This window comes from Peromyscus eremicus, chromosome 4, assembly GCF_949786415.1.
Source record: "Peromyscus eremicus chromosome 4, PerEre_H2_v1, whole genome shotgun sequence".
Classification (NCBI taxonomy): domain Eukaryota; kingdom Metazoa; phylum Chordata; class Mammalia; order Rodentia; family Cricetidae; genus Peromyscus; species Peromyscus eremicus.
Window position 1 is genome coordinate 125,317,415 of NC_081419.1, and position 22,435 is coordinate 125,339,849.

At 51.4% G+C, this 22,435-nt stretch overlaps 2 protein-coding genes across 3 annotated transcripts; one reads left to right on the forward strand and one right to left on the reverse strand.

Moving 5' to 3' along the window:
* On the reverse strand, positions 1-855 carry LOC131909791 (GTPase HRas-like). Its single transcript, XM_059261629.1, has one exon. It carries the CDS (start codon positions 822-824, stop codon positions 252-254), a length of 573 nt encoding a protein of 190 aa, XP_059117612.1. The 5' UTR covers positions 825-855; the 3' UTR covers positions 1-251.
* A 6,579-nt stretch (positions 856-7,434) lies between these two features.
* C4H20orf96 (chromosome 4 C20orf96 homolog) lies at positions 7,435-21,386 on the forward strand. Of its 2 annotated transcripts, none has more exons than XM_059261628.1 (11): positions 7,435-7,543; positions 7,714-7,762; positions 8,322-8,409; positions 11,442-11,554; positions 15,131-15,289; positions 17,273-17,372; positions 18,432-18,589; positions 18,669-18,769; positions 18,892-18,979; positions 19,563-19,681; positions 21,143-21,386. In XM_059261628.1, the coding sequence occupies exons 1-11, from the start codon at positions 7,533-7,535 to the stop codon at positions 21,201-21,203; spliced, it is 1,047 nt and encodes a 348-aa protein (XP_059117611.1). In that variant the 5' UTR covers positions 7,435-7,532; the 3' UTR covers positions 21,204-21,386. The 2 variants fall into 2 exon arrangements, with proteins under 2 accessions (XP_059117611.1, XP_059117610.1); XM_059261627.1 differs by having other exon boundaries at positions 7,436-7,543; positions 11,439-11,554.
* The last annotated feature ends 1,049 nt before the right edge of the window (positions 21,387-22,435 follow it).

Consider the following 22,435-nt stretch of genomic DNA (forward strand, 5'->3'; position numbering starts at 1 on the left):
CTCAGTATAGTCACCACTGTCCCCAGGCTCCGAGGACGTTGAGGAGCCAGTAGTGGGGCCCTGGGAAGTGGTAGCAGATACTGGAAGCAGGTGGTAGAGTTCTCCTGGGGTGGGTGTCAGAGGCTGCTGCAGGGAAGATGGGGAGGCCCGAAGGATGTGGGGGCAGCGGTGGTGTGGGAACGAGATATCCGGGCTGTAGCAGGAGCCAGGAAGAGCAGGACGACCATCAGCTGGAGTATCGCCATCTGGTGTCACAATAGCACACACTTGCAGCTCATGTAGCCAGGGCCACTCCTATCAGGAGGGTTTAGCTCCTGTAGTTTGTGTTGCCGAATCTCACGGACAAGTGTGGAGAAGGCATCCTCCACACCCTGCCGGGTCCTGGCTGATGTTTCGATATAGGGGATGCCATAGCTGCGGGCAAGGTCCTGGGCCTGCCAAGACTTAACAGTACAAGCGGCCAGGTCACACTTGTTCCCCACCAGCACCATTGGCACATCATCCGAGTCCTTTATCCGTTTGATGTGCTCCCTGTACTGATCGATGTTGTTAAAGGACTTGGTGCTATTGATAGCAAACACACAGAGGAAACCCTCCCCTGTGTGGATGCATTGGTCCCTCATGGCACTACATTCCTCCCAACCCGCTGTGTCTAGGATGTCCAGCAGACATGCCTCCCCATCAATGACCACCTGTTTCTGATGGAAGTCCTCTATGGTGGGGTCATATTCATCCACAAAACGATTCTGGATCAGCTGGATGGTCAGGACACTCTTTCCCACACCTCCAGCACCCACCACCGCAAACCTGTATTCTGTCATCATTTTTTGTAGGGACTGTCACTCAAGGAGCTCCTGCCCCACAAGGGGCACGAAGGAGTGGCTGGGGAGCAGAAGGCCCTGATTGGGGCCCAATGCGGGTGTCCTTGTAGCCCCGAGGCCAGAGTGTGATGGCCTCAGGGTGCAGAATAACTGAATATGGGGGCTAATTTTCTCTTTTGTTCTATTAAAACAAAAACATATTTAAATTTAACAGCTATTTATCAGAGGATATTTGGCTCTGGGGTTAACTCCCTGCGTTTGTAAAGGGGGTACCTTTAGGAAGGGTTGGCATGCCTCGTATGGACTATCTTTTAAGGTCAATATCCTAAATCCCAATGTCAGCTCGTTGGCTCGGCCGTTTCCCTTGGACAGAAATCCTGGAAGCCCAGAATGCCCCCTCATAGATTGTATGGGGCATTCCCGTCCCTCCAGTAATCCCTTGAGGGCAACCATGAATGGGGAAATTAACTACATACTCTGTTGGACTCTATCTATGAACTCCGGGAGGGGTTTGTTGGGTTTTTGTCTTACCCCTACTACGGGAGATTTGGTAGGCCCTTCATCTAATTTGTTCCAGGCTACAAGCTCCGTTTGTCTAACCTGATCTCAGCAAGGACCTTACACAACTACCTGTTGGACCCCCGTAAAGTACCCTTCAGCTGTACCTGCTAGCATGCCTGGTGATAGGGACAGGGGGGTTGGGCACACGATTGGCCTCTACCCTGGTCTGGCATTTTTCCTTATCTTTAGCCTCCTAGGAGTACCACTTTAGAGGTCTATTAGGGCCGAGTTTTCCCTTGACCCATACCTCCCAGTGAGGGGCTGGTTGTAGGGGTCCATATCACAGAGATCTCTCCTTAATGTTATGTATGGTGTTTGAGCGGCCTCAACCCCGGGGTCCCAAGGTGGAGGGCCAGAATCCCTTGAGGCCCAGGGCTCGGACTCAGTGATTTTTACTTTTGCTTTAACCTCTACCATATATTTCTCTGTGAATCTTGCATGCTCCTTGCCGAATTTGGCCCCAATTTTTTTCTTTATTCTCAGAACCTTCCCCGTCTTTTTTGACCCCTGGGGGGCCCCCTGTTTTTTTTCTTTTTTAAACCCTTGGGAAGAATCATTTTCCCTCTTTGACTCCTGAAAAGGGGGTGGCAGAGAATCTGGGTGAAAAGCCACCTTAAAGGCCATGATAGTAGGGTAGAAGCCCAGGGGTGGCAGTATGCCGAAATGTTTCTCCCTTTCTCTTGCCAACTTTTCCATTTGGGCCCAAGTGCTGCAGGAGAAAAGGTTGGCACTAGGCACCCAAAAGGCAAGGAGAATTATAATCTCCCAGGTGGCGACAATATTACTTTTAGAAATTTCAAGCCCTCTAGACTTAAACATATAACGCAGGACCTTGAGGGCTGGCTTATCACTTGAAAAGGTTGCATTACCCATACTGAGGGTTTCACTTACCCTGGAAGACTGCTTGGCCTCGGCTGAAGTACTTCAAGCCCCACATTAGGGCACCAGCTGAGGGGACCTGCCTCACCAGGAACTTAGGTCACCTGTGAAGAGGTGGCCTGGAACTGAGGAAAGGCAAGTGCGCCACTCGCCCGCCCGTTCCCCAGCCTCCCTCTTACCCGGAGACAATCAGACGCAGTGGGGAGTCAAGTCAAGCAAGAACTCATTTATTGATAGGCAGTAAGTATCTTTATACCAGAAAACCTCAGAACCCTAGGAGGGAGTGAAGGAACCAACCAATCATTTTACAGGTCACCCTATTTACAAGTTGTTTATGCCCTGACATCATCTCCTGTTTTTAGTATCTTATCTTAGCATAAATAACTTGAACTAACTTTCTTTCTCACTATCTGTCTTTAATCTCCATGCAAACAACCCAAGCTAACTTTTTCTTAGCCATCCTTTGTATCTATTTTCTGCACAAACAACTTAAACTAACTTCCTCTGGTACCATTTGTATGCACTCTCTGCATAAACAGCTTAAAGCTTAAGCTTTATTTGTCTGAATTTCTCTTGGCACTCTCTTTGCAGCCCATGTATGCCCCACAGCTAGTCTCAGTTATTCTGGAGCTCATTAAATTGACAAATGAAATTAACCACACACCTACTGAAAAACTGGCATCCCCAGGTGGTGTGGTGACACATGATGTTAATCCCAGCACTCAGGAGGCAGAGGCAGGCAGATCTCTGTGAGTTAGAGGCCAGCCTGGTCTACAGAGTGAGTTCAAGGATAGTCAGGGCTACACAGAGAAACTCTGTCCCAAAAAACAAAAAACTGAAACTTAAGAAAAGCTGGGATCAGGTGGTGCTTGCTCAGATGGAAGTAGGAAACTGCCAAGTGGGAAACTCAGTGTGTTTACTATGCAGAGCAGGGGGAAGGAGGTGACTAGTCTCAGAGGGGGTCTCTGTTGGGGGTGGCCTCAGTCTGTAAATACCCTAGAGGACTGAGGCCAGCATGAGGGCTTGCCCCTCCCCCAAGCCTTACCAGGGAAGGCTTTGTCAGCACGGGTCTGAGGCATGTCCTTGATATGGCTGTGCTCATGTCAACATATACTCACTTGGGTCTTTCTCTGCTCCCCACAACACAGAAATGTTCTGTAGTCTTTTGTTTTGTTTTTTCATTTCTGTGATACTGGAGGTTGAAATCAGGGCCTGTGCACACCAGGGCAGTGCTCTGCTAGTGAGCTATATCCTCAGCCCTCTGCAGTGGTTTTTAAAATGTATTGATTACATTTGGGCTTTTTCTGCTACAGAATTCATGTAAGCCAGGGTGGCCTCAAATTCACTATAGAGTTAAAGGTGATCTTGAACTTCGTCTGCTTTCCATGTTCTGGGATTTTGGGCATATTCACCATGCCTGGTTATTTATTTTGATCCCCCCACCCCCAAAGACAGGGTTTCTCTGTGTAGCCTTAGCTGTCCTAGAACTTGATCTGTAGAGCAGGTTGGCTTTGAACTCACAGAGATCCACTTGCCTCTGCCTCCCGAGTGCTGAGATTAAAGGCATGTGCCACCACTGCCTGGCTGTTTTGTTTTGTTTGTTTGTTTGTTTGTTTTTTTGAGGCTGGCCTGAAACTCCATTCTCTTGCCTCAGCTTTCTTTCTTTTCTCAAGATTCTTTTTTTTTTTTCCCCGAGACAGGGTTTCTCTGTGTAGCTTTTCGCCTTTCCTGGGACTCACTTGGTAGCCCAGGCTGGCCTCGAACTCACAGAGATCCGCCTGGCTCTGCCTCCCGAGTGCTGGGATTAAAGGCGTGCACCACCACCGCCCGGCCAAGATTCATTTTTTATGTATATAGGTATATGTGTACCCTGTGCATACCTAGTACTTGTAGAGGTCAGAAGAGGGTGTAGGATCCTCTGGGGTTCCAGATGGTTGTTAGGCACTATGTGGACGATGGGACTCAAACCCAAGTCCTCTCCAAGAGGCATGGAGCCATCTCTCTAGTTCCCTGCCTCAGCTTTCTTTTCTTTTTTATTAGTTAATTTTTTGTTTGTTTTTTTAGAGATAGAGTCTTATGTGGTCATGTAGCCTAGCTCTGTAGATGATGATCTTAAACTCCTTGATCCTCCTGCCTCCATCTACAGAGTGCTGGGGTTACAAGTGAGTGTCACCATGCCCTGCTAGCTCCTATGAGTTTTAGAGGGTGGAAAAAGTTAGGAGCTTTGCCCTACCTGCTATTCTACAGTAACATCCTTCTATTGAAGTTTTGGAGCTTTCAAATTCATTTGCTTTCTCAGTTGTTTTTAAACGGCAATGTTCTTGTGATGGCCGTTCTTGGTTGTCAACTTGACTACATCTGGAATTAACTAAAATTCAAAAATGGAGGGCACACCAGTGAGAGGTTTTTTGCTTAATTTGAAGTAGGAGGATCCCAGCCCCTAATCTGGGCCACATCTTCTACTGGCAGCCTATATAAGGACATGGAAGAAGGAAGCTTTTGCTCTCTGCCTGCTTGCTCTCGACTTGCTAGCAAATCCATTCCTCCATTGACATTAGAGCCTGCTTTGTTGGGATCCCAGTGTCTACTGAAGACCAGCTGAGACATCCAGCCCCATGGACTCAGCAGCTTCTGGGTTCTTGGACTTTCTGTCCATAGTCAGCCATTATTGCATTGTTGGATTAGCTGGACCATAGCCTGTCAATCATTCCAATAAGTTCCCATATCATATATCCTATAAGTTCTGCTGCTCTAGAGACCCCTAATACAGTTCTCTTAAGTATGTGTGTAGAGAGAACTGAAGTAAGACAAAGGTGGAAGTTGGTACTGTAGTTTAGGGTCGTGAGTGCGCACGGATGTATGTGTACGGTTTAAGTGTTACAATGATCCAGTTTTAGATGTCTTTTGAAGGTACCGAAGACAGGATTTCTTGATTTTTTTTTTCTGGTCTTTGAGACAGGGTGTCATGTAGTTCAGGCTGGCTTCAAATTCTATGTAGCCAAAGATGTCCTTGGACTATGAATTCTCCTGCCTTTTCATCCTGTGTGTTGAGATTACAGATGTGGGCTACCATTCTGGGTTTTGCTGGTGGGTTTGCTGTGGGATAAGTGAAGTGATTACTTTTATTGTTCTATTATTAAATAAAACTTGGGAGTCAGATTTTGGGGTAAAAATCTGATAGATCCACAGAGTGATGGAGAAATGATCAGCTGACCCTGCCTCTCCACGATTCCCGGATCAAAAAGGTCCTTGAGTCTTTCTAAGCCCTTCCCTATTCCTTCCTGTGTCTCTTTATCCTAAGCTGGGCCCACCAAAAACTCTATGATTGATTCTAATCAGCTAATCCCTAACTCTACCCCCTGGTTCAAGGTCAACTTTATTGGCAGTCTTGGAGTGTCAGAGTGCCGTCAAAATATCCCACAACAGATAAGAGCGAAGTCAAGGATGCCTTCAAGAGAGAAGATACAGAGTTCAGGGAAAATGTTTCTGTGGAGAGCACAGGCTACAGATGGCCTTTAGACACCCAAGCTGCGACATTAACTGGGCAGTTGGATGCATGCAGCTGGAATTCAGTGGGGAGGGCTGGGCTGGAGAGAAAGCCATGAGACTGAAGGTTAACCTTGATTGTTAGCTTGATGGGATTTAGAATTACCATGGAAACAGACTTCTGTGAGGGATTTTCTACATTAGATTAATTGAAATGGGAAGACAACCCTAACTGTAGGTGACACCATTCCATGGGCTGGGGGGTCCCGGACTGAACAAAAAGGAAAAAGTCAGCGGAGGAATTGGCATCATCTCTTCCGGTCCTGCTGTAGGACCTGCTACCCCACAATGCCGCGTGACTTCCCTGCAGCAGAAAGACAAGTTAGAGAGCGAGCTAATGGGGTGAGAGTGGACAGAGAGAAGGTGAGGGCCTGACCAGAACCTTGGAACGCACTAATAATGGAAGACAGAAGAGGAAGAGCCAACAAGGAAGACTGAAAAGGAAGCAGGCATCTGCTCCAAAGAGTAGCTTCCTGGACACTGACTTACATAAATGCTTCAAGGCAGGAGATGATTTGCTGTGTCCAGTGCTGGAAAAAGGTCATGGCTGAGAAGTGACTGAGGGATTTAGTAAAGGGGAGGTCGGGGGTGAGGTTGATAAGGGCAGTCTTAGGGGGTGAGGTAGGGTGAAAGCCTTCCTGAAGTGGGGGCAAGAAGGGGAAAAACTGCAGGCAGACCTCTTGGAAGTGATACCAAACTGGGGGCGTGGACAGCGGGGAAGCGGTCACTTTTTGCACAGAAGAAATGAAGATCTGTTGGCTATGCTAGTGAGAATACTTCAAAGGAGAGGGAAGAAATATGGACGAAAACCAGGAGGGCACTGAGGCATACAGAGAGAGCCTAGGTCAGCTGGGCACTGTGGCACTTACCTTTAATCCAATACTTGGGAGGCAGAGGCAGGAGGATCTGTGTTAGTTCCAGACCAGCCAAAGCTACACAGAAAAACCCTATCTTGAAAAAACGAAAACCCATCCCCCTCCAAAAACAGCCTCCCTTCCAACTCCTTCTCATCCACCCTCCCACCCCCCTCCCAACTTCATGTCCCCCTCCTCCTCTTTCTTCCTTTACAACCCACTGTTCAGTGCGTGCTGTCTGCACACGCATGGGTTGGGGCCATTTTCTGGAGCATGGGTGGCCTACCAGGGACCATACCCCTAAAGAAAACTGACTCTCACTCCCCTAGCAACCATTAACTGTCAATAACTCCTCTGCTAGGGGCTTGGGATCGTGAGCTCCTCCTCATCCACGCTGGAAAGTGGACGGGCTTGATTTCCTGCTGGTCCAATATCTCTGAGAAAATGGGAGCATACGGGATTTGGAGCGGAAGTGTAGGAACTGGTCCCGGGTGGCGATTAATCCATGGACGCAGAAGACGTGTGTGTGTTTGTGTGTGTCCGGAGGAGGGGTGTCAGTGACACGAACACGTCATATTTCCTAGTCTCCACGCTATTCTTGATGAACTAGGAAAGCAAAGTCAGGGATGAGGACGAGGAAACATGAAAGTTTGATGATGGTGGAGGTAAAGGGAAAGACGTTTGAAACCAGGTTGGAAAGCGCGGCCGGCCAGGGCAGTTTTGCCTGGCGAGGTTAGTCTCCCTCCGCTCTCCATAGTTGCGTTTCCTTGGAGACCAGGCGTTAGCGAAAGCGCTAACAAGAGGTGGCAAGCTTCACCGGCTTCTGGAGACGGTCTGTGCCTGGAGGATCAGGATTCTTCTCTTTTCCCCAATGGCACTAAAGTGAGCAGAGAGCATGGCGGGGTGGCCGAGGACGCATGTGTGGGTTTCATCCCGCAGCCCTTGCCTCCCAGGCTCCCACTCGTTGGTATGCTTGGTAAAGCAGGGCTGCCGGATCCTTGCTTGGGCTGGGGATGATGGAAGTTTTCCTACCCACCCCCGACTCTTTCCAGACGCACCCACTCTAGGACTCACTTCCCAGGGCACAAGTTGCAAGTACTGGTGAGTCCGGGAAGGTAGGGCGGACGGTGTGGGTGGAGGTCTCTGACCCTGTGTTCCACCTGCCCTCAACTCTCATGGTCCTGATAACTGAGCATGATCGACTCTGGGCCTGAATGTCAAGCCCAGCAGCCTCTGGACCTCACTTAATGCCACTCATCACCTGATCAGAACGTAGGGGTGAATCAAGCTGCTCACTCACTGATCTCATCGGCTGCTCCAGTTGCCAGAGGGTGGGTCTTTGGGTGTTTTCCATGATTTCTGTTTCCTCAGGTTCTTAGCACCTCGTGATCTACATGTCTTTGTTGAGTTCTGACTACCTGCTACAACAAAAGCAATGGTTAATACAGAAACACTGCAGGCCTTGCGAACACTTCTCACAACTCACAACTCAAGGACTTAGGCTGTGTTAGTAGGTTCACTTTACAGATGGGAAAATCGAGGCTTAGAGCTCAGGTCACTTGCTCTAGGATTTAGGTAACCTGAAAAGGGCAAGCTGGAATTGAACTCACCGACCCTGGAACTGACTGTGTTATGTGTGGTGCATTATGTTCCCTAACAGTGGTCAGAGAAGAACCTGAAGTTGAATACTCTGCCTCCCCTCCAACAAGCCAAAGGCCACAGCAAAAGCAAGATGAAGACTCAGCTAGGTGGGCAGGGATGTTTGGGAGCTAGTGTGGGTGTTGGGGACAAGCTAGAGTGGCTGCTATTGGCCCTTGACACTGTTCATATTACGTAGGCTAATGTGACAAATAGCCTTCAGGTATTGATATGGAAGTTCATTTCTTAGGAATGTATTTGTAGATGTGTGGGGAGGAGCTGGTCTGTTCCATACAGTGATTCAGGAATCTAGCCTCCTGTAGCTTCATAGATCTAATGTTTGGCATGCCCTGGAGGACCTCTGCTGGCAGAGAGGCAAGAGAGAGCAAGAACAAGGGGACCCAGACCTGAAGTGACACGTGCCATTTGTACTCCTTCCATGGGCTGCAACTCTCATCACATGACCATGTCTGGCTGTTTGGGAAGCTGGGAAATATCTGGTTGTATGTTCAGGAGGGGAACAAACAGTTTGGGAAATTAATAGACTCCATCACATCACTGTTAACCTTCCCAGGGAAATTCTGAGATCTTGGTGCAGGAAAATGTGGGTTTGCATTTTGGCAATGCTATTTACTCACTTGGAAGAGTCTCTCGTCTTTCTGAGCCTTAATCATTTCAACCGCGAAAAAGGATTGTGTGGGCTAGGCATGGTGGTGCACACAGATAATCCCTCCAGCACCCAGGAGGCTGAGGCAGTAGATTATGAGTTCAAGGGTAGCCTGAACTATCAAGAGCAGCCCTTGCAGGGTGGTGGTAGCACACACCTTTAATCCCAGTACTCGGGAGGGAGGCAGAGCCAGGTGGATCTCTGTGAGTTCGAGGCCAGTCTGGGCTACAGAGAGAATTCCAGGACAGGTGCCAGAGCTAAAAAAGAGCAGCCCTTGTGTTGTGTAGCTGTTACCTCCTAATAGAAACACACCCACCCCGTGGAGGGAGAAGTAAAGTTACAGGGCTCAGGAACTTCCTTAAACAAGAGTTGCAAGGCCCCTCCACTAGGATTTGGGAATAGTCACAGCTGCCCAGAAAGAGCTATGGCAGAGCTGCTTGCACGCAGGGAGCTCCAGGAACGCAGTTTCCATGAATTTTCACCCATGCTTGGGTGGACTTTGGGGGCTGCAGCTGCCTGTGAGCCATTTTTGCCATCCGTGCTCTGGTAAGCCATCCTTAACTCATACCCCTTCAAGTAACCCCAGGAAACATTGGCTTCAGTAGGGCTATGTATATCTGTATGAGGGTGTTGGATACCCTGGAACTGGAGCTACAGATAGTTGTGAGCTGCCATGTGGGTGCGGGGAATTGAACCCAGGTCCTCTGGAAGAATAGCCAGTGCTCTTAACTGATGAGCCATCTCTCCATCCCCCTTAGAAATTATTTTTATTTTAGTTTTGCGTGCATGTATTTCTATACATCACTTGCAAAACACCAATGCACATAAATTGTTTTAAAAAGGAATTTAAAATAATTTTTGAAAAAATCAAAGAGATGGTTTGGGGTGTAGCTCAGCGGTATTAGACCCCTGTGGCCATGCCCATCTTCCCACGAGGGCTGGTGATCTGAACTCAGGTCCTCATGCTGGCACAGCAAACACTTTACTCACATGCCTGTGACCCCAGCACTTGAGAGGCAGAGGCAGGAGGATTAGGAGAAAGCTATCTATGGCTATATATCTAGTCCAGTACCAGCCTGGGCTACGTGGGACCCTGTCTCAAAAATCTAAAAAAAAAAAAAAAAAAAAAATCTGTAGTTAGCATATATGTAATAAGAGTAGCTTATCATCTTAGCACTCAGTATTAACATTTTCCAGAATTAAGGATCTTGATCTGGTAAACACTTAGTATGGTTCTCCAGTGACCAGTTGCACATGAAGTAGGGATGTCGGTGGCGACTGAGGCTGGAGACAAGCAGCTGAGTCGGTGGGTCCATGTTGGTACAGAATTGTCTGATAGAAAGCAGGGTTTCTCCCCCTACCCCATGCCTCCTCCCTCCTTCCCTTCCCCTGCAGCTCAAGCTGTCATCCTCCTGCCTCCACCTCCTGAGGCTGGAACCGCCATGCCCAGTTAATGTAGTACAGAGGGTTAAATTCAGGGCTTTGTGCGCTGGGCCAGCACTGCACCAACCGAGCTATATCCGCAGCAGGGATCCTAAGCATCTGCTCTCTAAGAACCTTTACTCCACCTAACTGCTGCTCACAGTGATGCAGAGATGGCTGGTTGGAGTTCTGCATAGCTGCTGTGGTCGCTAGACATAATAGTAACTGGAAGCAGGAATCCGGCTCTGTAGATGTGGCCGGTACTGTGTCAAACGACTTAGGGCACAGTCACTTCTCATCCAACCTTCACGACCCACCTATGAGGCAGGCATGGCTGTTCCCATCTTATAGGAGGACTGAGGGACCGGAAACCACATGGTCTTCCAGGTGACGGAGCTGCTAGAAAGCCTCAACTGACCTTTCTACCAGCCAGGTGGGGAGAGCCGGGATTTGGGTTTGTGGGACATGCTGTCCCCCACTTGCTGTCCCTTTCTGGGTCGGGCTGGAAGAACACAGAGGGGGCAGGTTCTTATTTTATTTTATTGGTTTTTTTGAGACAGGGTCTCTCTCTGTAGTCCCAGCTGGCCTCTAGCTCACAAGAGATCCCCCTGTCTTTGCCTCCCAAGTGTTAAAGGCATGCGCCACCGTGCCTGGCTGTGGTGGGGATGATGGTGGTGGTTTTGACTTTCATTCTGGTTGACGGTGGGGTTGGCCTGGTTTACCTCAGGGTTTCCGTTAAGTTCACCTTCCAGAGAATAGGTTGAACCTTGAAGGGAGGCTGAAGCCTGTAACCTCTGAGGAGGGGTCCTGTCGGCGTGGGGTCCCGACCCTGGCCATCCTCTGTCATCTCCATGTCACTACATTCTCCTGGGCTTGTCCCTTCCTATAACAAGGCCCAGGGCAGGGACAGGAGCTTCACCCTTTGTTTGTGTCACATGCTCAGGCTGTCAATGAGCGGGCCTGGGGCCCGGATGATGGCACTCTCTGGGACCTGGGCCCAGGCCTGTGTGCCCCCTCATCCTCTCTCTACCCTGCCCCCTCTGTCCTCAGCAGTGAAGTCCCAGTCCTCTATAGATGTGGCAAGCTTAACAAAGAATGTACGAGGACCTCGAAGAAGGGAAGGAATGCACCATGGGAAGATGCAGGCCAAGGTCCGGCTGATGCGGGTAAGAGAGGCCGGGAGCAGGCGACAATGCGCGGCTCCACAGACCGAGGCAGCGCCGGCCAGTTCCCTCCACACAGCAAGCCCAAATGGCTTGTCCCAGGTCACACAGCCAGAAAACAGTGTCATGGGGGCCAAAACCAGTTAAGATTGGGTTGTTGGGCTTAAACAGAAAGCGTTAGACTAGTTCTCCGATTAGAAATGTAATCAGTGGCCATCTTAGTGCTGGCAGTACACGGAGCCCTGCCGATTTATGAGTGGTGCTTGGAAGGCTTCTTCTAAAGCCTTCACATCAGCTCATACCACTGTAGCTAACTCACCCCCCACCCCCACTCCCGACCCCTGGCCAGGTCTCACTGGGTAACCTAGACTGGTCTTGAACTCACACTCGGCCTCCAGAGTGCTGGAGTACAGGTGTGCTCTACCATGTCCACCCTTGTTATACATTGTTTTACGGTTTCTGTAATCACTTGGACCACCTTTTAAAGCTTTTTTTTTTTTTTTTAAAGACTGGTCTCATGTAGCCTAGCTTGCTCGCTTGCCTTCACTCACCATGTAGTAGAGGGTGACCTCAAACATAGTGAGTTCCAGGCCAGTAAGGGTTAAACTGTGAGAGCCGTCTCAAAAATAAAAGTGAAAATAAATATGTGTTTTTCCCTTCAGCCCTCATTTGGACAGATGGTTTCAGTGGGCCGATCATTTGTAGGAAGGTCTGTTTCTGACGTTCTCTCTGTCCGGACTATGGGGGAGTCTGTGTGTCTTTGGTACACAGTGTGGACACGGACACTGTTGCAGTAAACTGTGCCCCTCAGCGGTTCTTCCTGCTGTCTTTTGTAAGCATTTATTCCTTCAGTCAGTCAGCAGGTCCTGACCGAACACCTGCTGTGTACTATTGGAGATTCACCAGGGCCGGGAGTGATTATAAACACACATATAAAATGTGAAGTGATAAAGCAGAGGACATGGTAGCTCATGCCTGTAATCCCAGCACTTGGGAGGTTGAGGCAGAAGGACTGCCCAGGCTGCATCATGAGTTCAAGGCCTGCCTGGACTACAGAATGAGCACCTGTCTCAAAAAACAAAGACAAAAAAAAAACAAAAAAACAAAAAAACCAAACCAACCCGGCAGTAACCAGTGCAGCGATAATACAGTATGAGGAAAATAAGACTGAGGTTGGAGCTGAAGGGACCCAGGAGAGAGTGTGTGTCAGAGGCCATCTTAGATAGGTGGGTCAGCGAGTGAAGAAGCCGTGGCAGCCATCTGGGGGAGGGATGTTTACAGCCTGTTGGAGAGGGCCTGGCGAAGCGCACTGTTTAGGCATTGGAGATTTGGCTGTGTACAGGGTACAAATGCAGGCCTTGAACTTCACTTGAGAAACAGAATAATGAGTTAACCACCCCCCACCCCAAAGCAGAGACGCCTCGTAATTGATCCAGTATCTGCTCGCAGAGTTCCAGGCATTGTCCTCACACTGGTGATAGCACTGTGGGAACACAGTCACAGCCTGCCCTCCTGTGTGACCTGCTGCTCGAAGGAGCCCAGCAAGATGACAAGGAAGGCCCTGGGGTGGCATGGATGGGAGTCCTAGAAGCCTGGGAATGGAGACTCAGCCACACATTGGAATTGCAGGATTATGTGTTGAGGTCAAGGTCATGCAGGAGACAACACCATCCCACATTAGCTCTGTGGTTAGACAGATACATTTCTAGAGCAGAGGTCGTAAAACCCCATTTCTCAGAGTCACGGTGTGTGTGCGCTCGCGCGTGCGCGCGTATCAGTGTGTGTTCCCAGCTTTTCATTTCACCAGCAATTTGAGTTCTGTTCTGGGGACTTGAAAGCGGCTTTTTTTAAACACACACACACACACACACACACACACACACACACACACACACACGACAAGGCATTTCTGACTTTTGGGGTCTGGGGATGTGGGAACAAACAGTGGAATGGCTAGCCGCCATTGACAGTAGCTCTGTGTGACTTTGGGTATGATGGAATCTGGACTTCCGTAAAGTGAGACTAATTAGTATTAGTTCATGTCTCCTAGGCTTGCTATGAGGTAATGGGAGCGCAGCACACAGCGCCAGCACACAGCGGCCACAATGCACTCGCTGTGGTGCTGTTCTCTGGTCCCGAATGCAGGAGCCGAGGGCCAGGGCAGATGGGGAAATGAGGGTGATGTAAGGAACAGAGAAGAGAGCACGCAGATGGGATGGAAACGTAGTGAGGGGCACTCTAGCCAAAGAGACCCGTTTCCACTGCTGTCTGCTGTGCACACACAGAGCTTGCCCGAATTGCCTAGTGGCTGTGTTGGAGATTTGTATCTCATTTCTAAATGGCAGTTCTCTGAAGCAGCAATTAGTTATTAGCTGTTTAGAATGACTACCAATGAGTTATTTGGGGTTAATTAACTTGTCCGAGCTCCCCCAGATGGCAAGTGGCAGATCTGGGATAGCCTAGTCCTACGCACACTGTGGGCCAGCCTCTCCTAGCTACTTCTTTTCTTTTCTTTTTTTAAAACTTATTTTGGTTTTTCAAGAAAGGGTTTATTTGTGTAGCCCTGGCTGTCCTAGATCTCACTCTGTAGCCCAGGCTGGCCTCGAACTCAGGGAGATCCACCTGCCTCTGCCTCCTGAGTGCTGGGATTAAAGACTTGTGCCACCACCACCCGGCCTTCTTTTCTTTTTGAGACAGGATGTTTCTGCGTTCCTCACACTGGCCTGATTAGCAGGAAGTTGTCCTGGTTCAGCCTGTGCTGGTGTGATCAGCCTGTGCCACCGTACATACATTGGGCTCCTTGCAGCACAGATCCCACTGGGTTCTTGAGGCAGGATGGTGGGAAGACAGACTCTGAGACGCTGGAGTCTGGCTTCCCAGTCTCGGCACTGTCAGTCCCGGGCCATGTGACAGTGTCCGAGCCTCCACCTGTGAGCTGGAGGATGAACTGATTCATGTGTCATCTGCAGAGCAAGTCACAGCACTTGGCTGTCCCAATGTCCAGCAGGCCAGTTGTTGTTATTAATATTGTTATTAACTACTAACATTATTGATCTTCTGTACCACTGGATGTAACCTTGGGCAAATCACCTACCCCTTCACACCCACTTTCCACAGGGGCATTGTATGACAAGAAAATGTGGGTGTTCTCTCCTCCACCCTGCCCTGCTTTTGTCCAAACCTAGCCTGTCATCTCTGCTGCCTTCTCGCCTGACGGGGCCACCATCATGTCCATTCTTTCTAGTTTTTATAGATTCGAAGAGGTCTTTAGTAATAGGGTGTAGCCTTATGTACAGATGTTTGTTAATTAGATGATGATGAGCCACCAACTGTAGGATGAATTCTCATTTCAGAGATGTGACAATGGTGTGTGTGTGTGTCCCGCTTAGTGGGTGAAAGGGTAACAGTGTCTCCGTTTCCAGGAGATGCAGGGGATGGGGAACCACCTGGCAGCATTTACTACAGGAGGCCTTGGGGGGAGAGGGTCCTCAGCGAGCACCCCCCACCCCCACCTCCCCACCCCTGCGTGCAAGTTAGACCACGTGTATAGCGCTCCCCGCCCTTGCCCTACATCCACAGTCGATGCTTCGAAACCAGCGGACCTCACTCCAGGAGCTGTACAACCACGAGGGCTTCCTCAGCAAGCTCAACCAGGAGCTGATCCAGGCCATCCAGGACATGGAGGAGAACATGGCCGTGAACGTGCGCACAATGCTGCAGCAGCAGGGCATTCTCGGGGTGAGCCGCCTCCTCCCCGCTGCAAGCTTCCTTCCCGTGCGGGCGCGCCCTCTGCTGGTCACTCCTGACCCCTATCCGAGGAAATGCAGTGCCTCCCTTTGACCCCCACTTACCAGCTTGGTGGAGTAGATCACAATAACACCCGCCTCAAAAGGGAGGTCGTGGCTGTCACACCTGGCATTTGTGCAGTAGAAAATATGTGGTGCAACCACTACCACCACTGCCGGCCGGGCGTCCCCAGCGAGACACCATATGCTCTTTGTACACTCATACATACCTCACCACAGCCCAACAGGGTGGGCGTTATTCTTGTCCTCATTTTACAGATAAAGAAACAGAAAGCACAAGGCTAGGGGATTGGACTTGCTCCAGGTCATCCAGATAGCAAGAGTCAGAGCCAGGATTTGAACCCAGGCAGTCTTACCCCAGGATCTGGGCCTTCCTTGCCCCCGCTATCATTGTTTTTAGGGAGTCCGGTGGATTGAGTCCACTGAGACCGTGCTGGGGAAGTAACTACAGTACTGTCTGGAGCCCGCCCAGCGGTTATGAAACTCAGTGGTGGCATGCGGGGTCTGTGGGGGAAGAACAACTTGTGGGGAGCTGGAAAAGCCTTCTCCTGGTGCTGGGGTGAGAGGGCAGGAAGGTCCCAGGGACCCAGAGTCTGGGCTAGAGAAGGGTCAGAGGGTGGATGAGTGGTTTCTTAATGACTGCGGTTGGCCCAGAGCTGACCTGGAGTCTGTGAGATGCAGAACAAGGTTCAGACTCAGGGGTGAATTAGTCCCGAAGGCTGCTGTAGGAAGGTGCTGGGGTGGGGGTGCTTCTGTAGTAGTGGAGACTGCAAGGTCAAGGTCAAGGGCAGCAGGGCTGGCTTCTGCTGTGGCCTTTTTCCTATTTTGCAGATGGCCATCTTCTTGCCATGTCCTCATATGCCTTTTCTCTCTGTGTGGAGAGAGTAGGGTTGTCTTGTGGGGGACACACGGGTCCTCTCTGATGAGGGCCTGTCCTTGTGACCTCAGTCACTCTTATTTACGTCCCTAAGGGCCCTAGCTCCAAAAGCAGTTACACCTAAGAGGCTTGGGTGGACAGTCCCATTTTAACAGAGACCAAAGCCACACAGTTCTTCAGCCCGAGCAAAGTTCTTGCCCCGCCCCACCCCCAACACCCTTGCATGTGAAGACCATTGGGCGGTGGTGTTCCTCGGGAGCTGTCCATCTTCTTTATTGAGACAGGGTCTGTCTTTGGAACCTGAGGCTTGCGTATTAGGCTAGGCTGGCTGGCTAGCATACCTCAGGCATCTGCCTGTCTCTGCACCCCTAGTACTGGGATTATAAACCCACAACATCTCACCTGGCTTTTCACTGTGGGTGCTGGGGATTGAAGCCAACTGAACCATCCCTCTAGCCCCTTGGACCATCCTGGGTCCCCATCTTCGGGCCCTTGGGAACAGCCATCATGAGACACCTTGTCCACACAAAGCCTTCCCTCTACTGGGGTCACCAGGCAGTTGCAGTTAGCACTGGGTATGTGCTGTACTGGAGGTGAGGAGACTTGGGGAGCCCCAAGGGGACCTCTGACTCAGACATTGGAGCATCGGGAAGACTTCCTGGGGAAAGCCATACTTGAGCTGAAGTTTTGCCGAGGTGTGAACTGGGAGAGATTGGAAGGAGGAGTGTTGCAGGCAGAGGAAACAGATGCCCACAGACATGGGGTGAGAGGTGCGAAGGGGACCATGAGGAGCTACAGGCGCTCTGGACAGCAAGGTGTAAGTGAGGGATCCGGGGAAAGACAATTGCCCCGGGCCGGATCATGGAGGGCCTTTTCAGCCATGGCAAGGAGCCCATTGAGAAGTGGAGTGGGAGGTGACAGCTCTGTCACCTGGGCCTGGGAGTGGGGTTTGTGGAAGTGCTCTGTGACTGCGGCCCACTGTGAGCTGGAGAGCCAGCAGAGGCTTGTTGTAGTCAGCTGGCCTGACCCCTTGTGCAGAATGTCATCGACATCTTGGAGTACTCAAACAAGAAGCGCGTGGAGCAGCTGAGGTCAGAGCTCCAGGAGTGGAAAGAAAAGGAAGAAAGCAAAACCAACAGTAAGGGGCGACCCCCCCCCCCCCCGCCGCCGCGCCCCCCCACCCCCCCCTCACTGAGCGCCCCACCCCTCCCGCCTCATCCGGGAGCTCCTGGGGGGCGGGGGGCGGCTCCTTGTGCTGCCTTTCTGACTCTGCCAGACCCTGCTGCCTTCTAGGGAGAGCACCCTGCTGAGATCTAGACCCAGCAGCTTACAAAGAAGGAAGAGCGCTCAGGCTGTGGCTGCACACTCACCGTAACCTCCTAGGATGCAGGGACTTTTCTCATCCTTTACCTACCGAGGAGGAGACTGAAGCTGAGGGAGAGGAAGGGCCTGCTGCAGGCCATGTGGCTAGGAGTTGGGATCCAGGCTTAGTCTGGCTAAGCTTCCTATCAAGGTCCCTCTGGGAGGCAGTGGCTGGGACCCAGGTCTGGTTTCCATTGCTCTGAATCTGTGGTCCTCTCCCCTCCCCTCCTCCCCCCCCCCCGCCCCCGCCCCCTCAGAGGCTAGATGCCCAGGAGATGTGTATCAGACAGTCAGAGACACTGGGGATCCCCTCCATGGAGGAAGGCAGGATAGATGTTACGTTCCATTCATTTACGTTTTTTTGAGGCAGGGTCTCACTCTGTAGCTCAGGCTGGCTTGGAACTCGCTTTGTAGTCCAGGCTGGCCTTGGATTCTCAGCAGTCCCACCTTAGCCCCTCCCGTGCTGGGATTACAGGTGTGAGCCATCACGGCCGCTAGACTTTGTCTTCATCCTGCCAAGGATCACGTCTTAGGCACCAATGTCACCCTGTCTCTCTGGCCGTGCTTCCTTGGTGGCATGTATCTGAGGATGCTGAGATCCAGTTAGGGATAGTCTCCTCGGGGAGGGCCACTTAGCAGTCAGCAGCGCTGGACTGGTCTAGGGATCTTTCACCTTTTCGTTTCTCTTTTCTGGGGCCTGAGACCTTAGCAGCTTCCACCACCTCCTACCTTGTGTGGGCACATCACAGCTGGGTGCCCGGGGTCTCCTGGGAAGACCCAGACATCTGCCCGTTTCTTTAACTGCCCCTCCCTTCCCCATGCTGTCCCTCCCCAGGCTTGAAGCAGGAGGTGGATCAGCTAAATGCTGAAATCCTGAAGATCCACGAGGAGGTGAATTTTCTGAGCACCTACATGGATCACGAGTATCCCGTCAGGTCGGTCCAGATCGCCAATTATATACGCCAGGTGCAGCAGGCAAAGGACAGCCAGCAGGTAAAGGAGCCCCTGGCCCCCATACCTACACTACATGGAAGGTAGGAGTGGTGGCCAAGCCCTTTCTGCCAACCCCCAGGATGAGCTGGACAGCCTTAGAGAGATGCGTGAAATGATCCTGGGGTGTTTTTCCAACATGATTGAGAAAAAGAAGAAGAAAATCCTGAAGTCTCTGATGGTGATGAGTAGCTAGGTGCTGTGGTGGGTCCTAGCTTCCCTGTGCCTCTGCCTCTGGTGTCTCCGTCAGTCACCTGTGTGCTCTTGCCTAAGGTATCCAGAGACAGGCTTCTCCTTTGTCCACAGAAAACCCAGAAACCCTATGAGGAGGGACTTTTGCTGAAGACCCTGGACAGCCAACACCTGCAGAGGTGCACGATCTGGTTCAGACAGGTGAGGGCACCAGGAAGGCCATGGCCTCTGTGAGGGACCTGCAGATGGGCCTTGGCTTACACAGACCTGGTCCTCGGGAGGGGCCCGGCTCTGGTACTGGCCTTCTTCCCTGACTGTACCGTTGTGACTCATCATCTCAAAGAGGACTCATGCTTGCCCGGACCTTGACCTTGCCTCACTGGCCACCACTGCAGGCCATGACCCATCAGCCTCGTCACGTGTCACCTACTCTACACTAACCATTTCCCTTCACCCTTTGGCTCATGATCAGAGTCGGGGAACGAGACCCCACCCTCTCTGGAGTGAGTCTTGAGCATCTTGGTCATCCAGGTCCCTGTCTCCACCAGCCCCTTCTTTCTCACACTGTGAGTCCCACCCCTCTGTCCCCCGCCTCCATTCTTCACTGTCCTGTCACCTCACTGGAAAGGCCCGTGCCTGTTCCTAAACAGGGAGGTTGCCTCTCTGGAATCCAGCACATCTTAGTGACAATCCGTCCCATCTCCCCAGACGCCCTCCTTCCGTGGTATTGTCCCGTGTCCCCAGGCTTGGACTTCACACTTCCTTCCCGTGTCTCTCCCCTCAGCTCATCGAGCAGCTGAAGGAAGAAATACCTGTATTAATTTCGGAGGTGGAGCAAATGTATGCAGGAGTCTGGGACCCCCGACAAGTCGTTTTTAAGGATGTTCTGCTCCAGAGACCTAAGTATGTAGTCTGGGCTGCCACGCTGGGCTGAGCAGGCCGGTTCCTAGGGAAGGCAATCTGGGTAGGTGGTAAGAGCCTAGGCACGGAGGGAGGAGCCTGGGTGTACCTCCACTCTGCCACTAGCCTGGACACAGCTTTCCCTGCCCATCTCTGGTGTAGCTGAGCCCGATGGTTAGTTCCAGGAAAGACACCGGGACAAAGGTGGAGGGACATCTTTTCTGCTTGGCAGGCTTCTGTGCCCCAAGAGGAGAATGTCTTCCCTTCCAAAATTAACCTTTGGCCTGCTTTCCCCAGGGTTCGACGCTACTGTAGGGCCAGATGGTAGAGTGGAACAGGCCAGACCTCTTCGTGATGCCACCACAGGACCTTGTGTGGCATCACGTGCAGGCTGGCTGCAAATATGATTCTCCTGCTTAAGCCTTCCCAATGCTGGGGTTACCACGTGTTTAGAGAATTTTCTTCCGGGAGAGGGTGTTAAGTAACATCTACCCCGTAAGGTTCCAACAACAAACCAAAGTTTGATTCTATCAGAGTTCCTCCTGGGAAACCAATGAGTTTATCGGCTTACTCCCTCCCAGAGCCTAGGTCACGGGGTCACCGACTGGAGTATGTGTGAGCTCAAAGCAGCTCCCTGGAAAGCCTGCTTCCACAATGGGTGATGGCTCCCCCTGGCTGTGTGAGTGGAGTCCTCTTAGACTTTTCTTTCTCGGTCTATAAACTCTAGCCTCTCCCTGAGACCCTGAGGCCACATGTCTGGTTGGGAGGAGTGGTTAGATGCTCAGCTGAGGACTCCACGACCCTCCTCCGGGGTGCCTTCTTCTGTGAGGGAATGTCGTCAGCCAACAGATAGAGCTGGGATGATGTTTTTGCAATCGGGCACAGCCAAATGTATGAAGATGGTGGCACCTTGGCTCAGAAGACAGTCCTCCGTCCCACACCATGGCTCGCTGTTCTTGCTGGTTGACTTTCCCTGTCCCCCGCTTTCCATCTCCCCTCCTCCTTCCCCTTCTCTTTTTCTTTTGAGTTTCTGTTGTTTCTGAAATGCCAGGGAACCTTTGAATGAGAGTGACCCTTGAGGAACCACAGAGCTGAGAAGGGCAAAAGACATTAGGAGACACTGAGCTCTGAGCATGGAGCTGCTGAGAGCTCCATGAGCCTGGGAGCACTTGTCCCAGGGCAGTGAGTTGGGATGTGACATTGATGTGGGTTCCATCTCCCTTCTGATCTTGGTCCTTTTTAGGGGTACATTAGTCCTTGACAACTTTTCTTCCCACTTTTGACCTGCACCCTCCCCCTCCCCCCACACATGGTGCATGTGCAGGTGGCTGCAGATTGAGTTTTGGGATGATGTCTCCCTAGTAACCACTGGGGTTATAATGAAGAAACTGGAGGTGTGTCCCCTCTGCCCCTAATCCTGGTGTCCCCGTTGACCTCTCACGGTCCTTTTCTGCTTCCTGCCAGGTGTACCCCAGACATGCCCGTGGAGCTCAACATTCCTGTGCAGGAGCCACTCCCCTTCTAGATGGCATGCCTGGCACCTCTCCTCCCTGCTGTCTTCCGTCACAGGGCTTTGGGCTGGTTTACTCGCAAGATGCTGTCTCCATTATGAGTCTGATCCACAGCCCCTCCTCCACCCCGCTCCCTTGCTGCTCGGACCAGGCAGGAATTCCTAGTCTTTGCTGCCAATAAAGCTGGGTTTGTGTTTGCTTGGTGCCGTTGTATGGGGCCCCTCCTAGGGATCAGGGTTAGGCTGCTGTGCTGCTGGCATCTGGGAGGAGTGTTGGAGTCCTGCCTCCTCTGTCTCCATGGTTCCCTCCTGGTCCAGCTACAGTTGGGGCCCAGAGCAGTTGAGGTCAGTGCCAAGGCAGAAGAGAGACTCCTTGAAATTCATTCACTTGGGAGCTTCCTGGGTCCCCAGTGTTGATGGCCGTCTCTCTTCTGGCCTAGCCTTGCTCCTCCCCGAAATACATCGCAATATAAGCCCAAACTCAGGCTTGGTGCAGAGCTGTTCACAGCAGTCCACCACAGGCCCTTGTTTGTTGAGAACCAATCCCTCCAAGGAAGCCTCCTCCGCCTCCAAGTGACCACACAAATGTCAAAACTGCAGGCTTCTGGGCTCAACTTGGAACTACTCCAAAGGGCTGTTCTGTTTCCTTCTCTGGATCTGCAGCAGCCCACAGCTCCCCGCAACCCTGCATCCCCTGCACCACCACCACACACAGCAGAGATAGAAATTTGTTCCAGATGAAGCCTGTAGAGACAGGCTCGTCAAGTGGGGCTCATCTGCCGGATGCTCCTAGACACTCCCCTGCCTCTTAGGCAGACAGGGCTGTACTGCCTTGCTTTGCCTAGCGCTCGGGACGGGACTCAGGTGCCACACATACGAAACAAGTGTGCTATCCTGAGCTATAGCCACAGCTTTTTATTTTCTTTTTGGTGATGGGGACCAAGCTCATGGTAACCCAGTCATCTATCACCGAATTGCAACCCCAGCCCCGAATAGGTAAAGGCCCCCGAAGGGGAGCCAGGGTGGCTGCTTTGTTTTCTTTGTGTCCATGAGACTCTCGTATGGACACTGTTTTCCAGCTGCACGAGATGAGTGGGGGTCTGAAAGGAAGGACCTTTGGTGGACGCTGGGCACCTAGGCACTAGCTAAGTGCAGAAGCCACAGTTTAAATAAATAGGCAGTGGCCTAACCCACCCCTGTTTCTGCTTCTATGAGGCGGTGGGGCCGTAGGACAGTCCCACCCACAC

Excerpts from the sequence above, each read along its gene's own strand:
- C4H20orf96 (XM_059261627.1), top strand. Across the intron at positions 11,555-15,130 it reads CCAAGGTCCGGCTGATGCGG|TCGATGCTTCGAAACCAGCG; the intron begins GTAAGAGAGGCC and ends CTACATCCACAG. Across the intron at positions 17,373-18,431 it reads GGAAGAAAGCAAAACCAACA|GCTTGAAGCAGGAGGTGGAT; the intron begins GTAAGGGGCGAC and ends GTCCCTCCCCAG.
- LOC131909791 (XM_059261629.1), bottom strand. The coding sequence starts at position 824 with ATGATGACAGAATACAGGTTTGCGGTGGTGGGTGCTGGAGGTGTGGGA.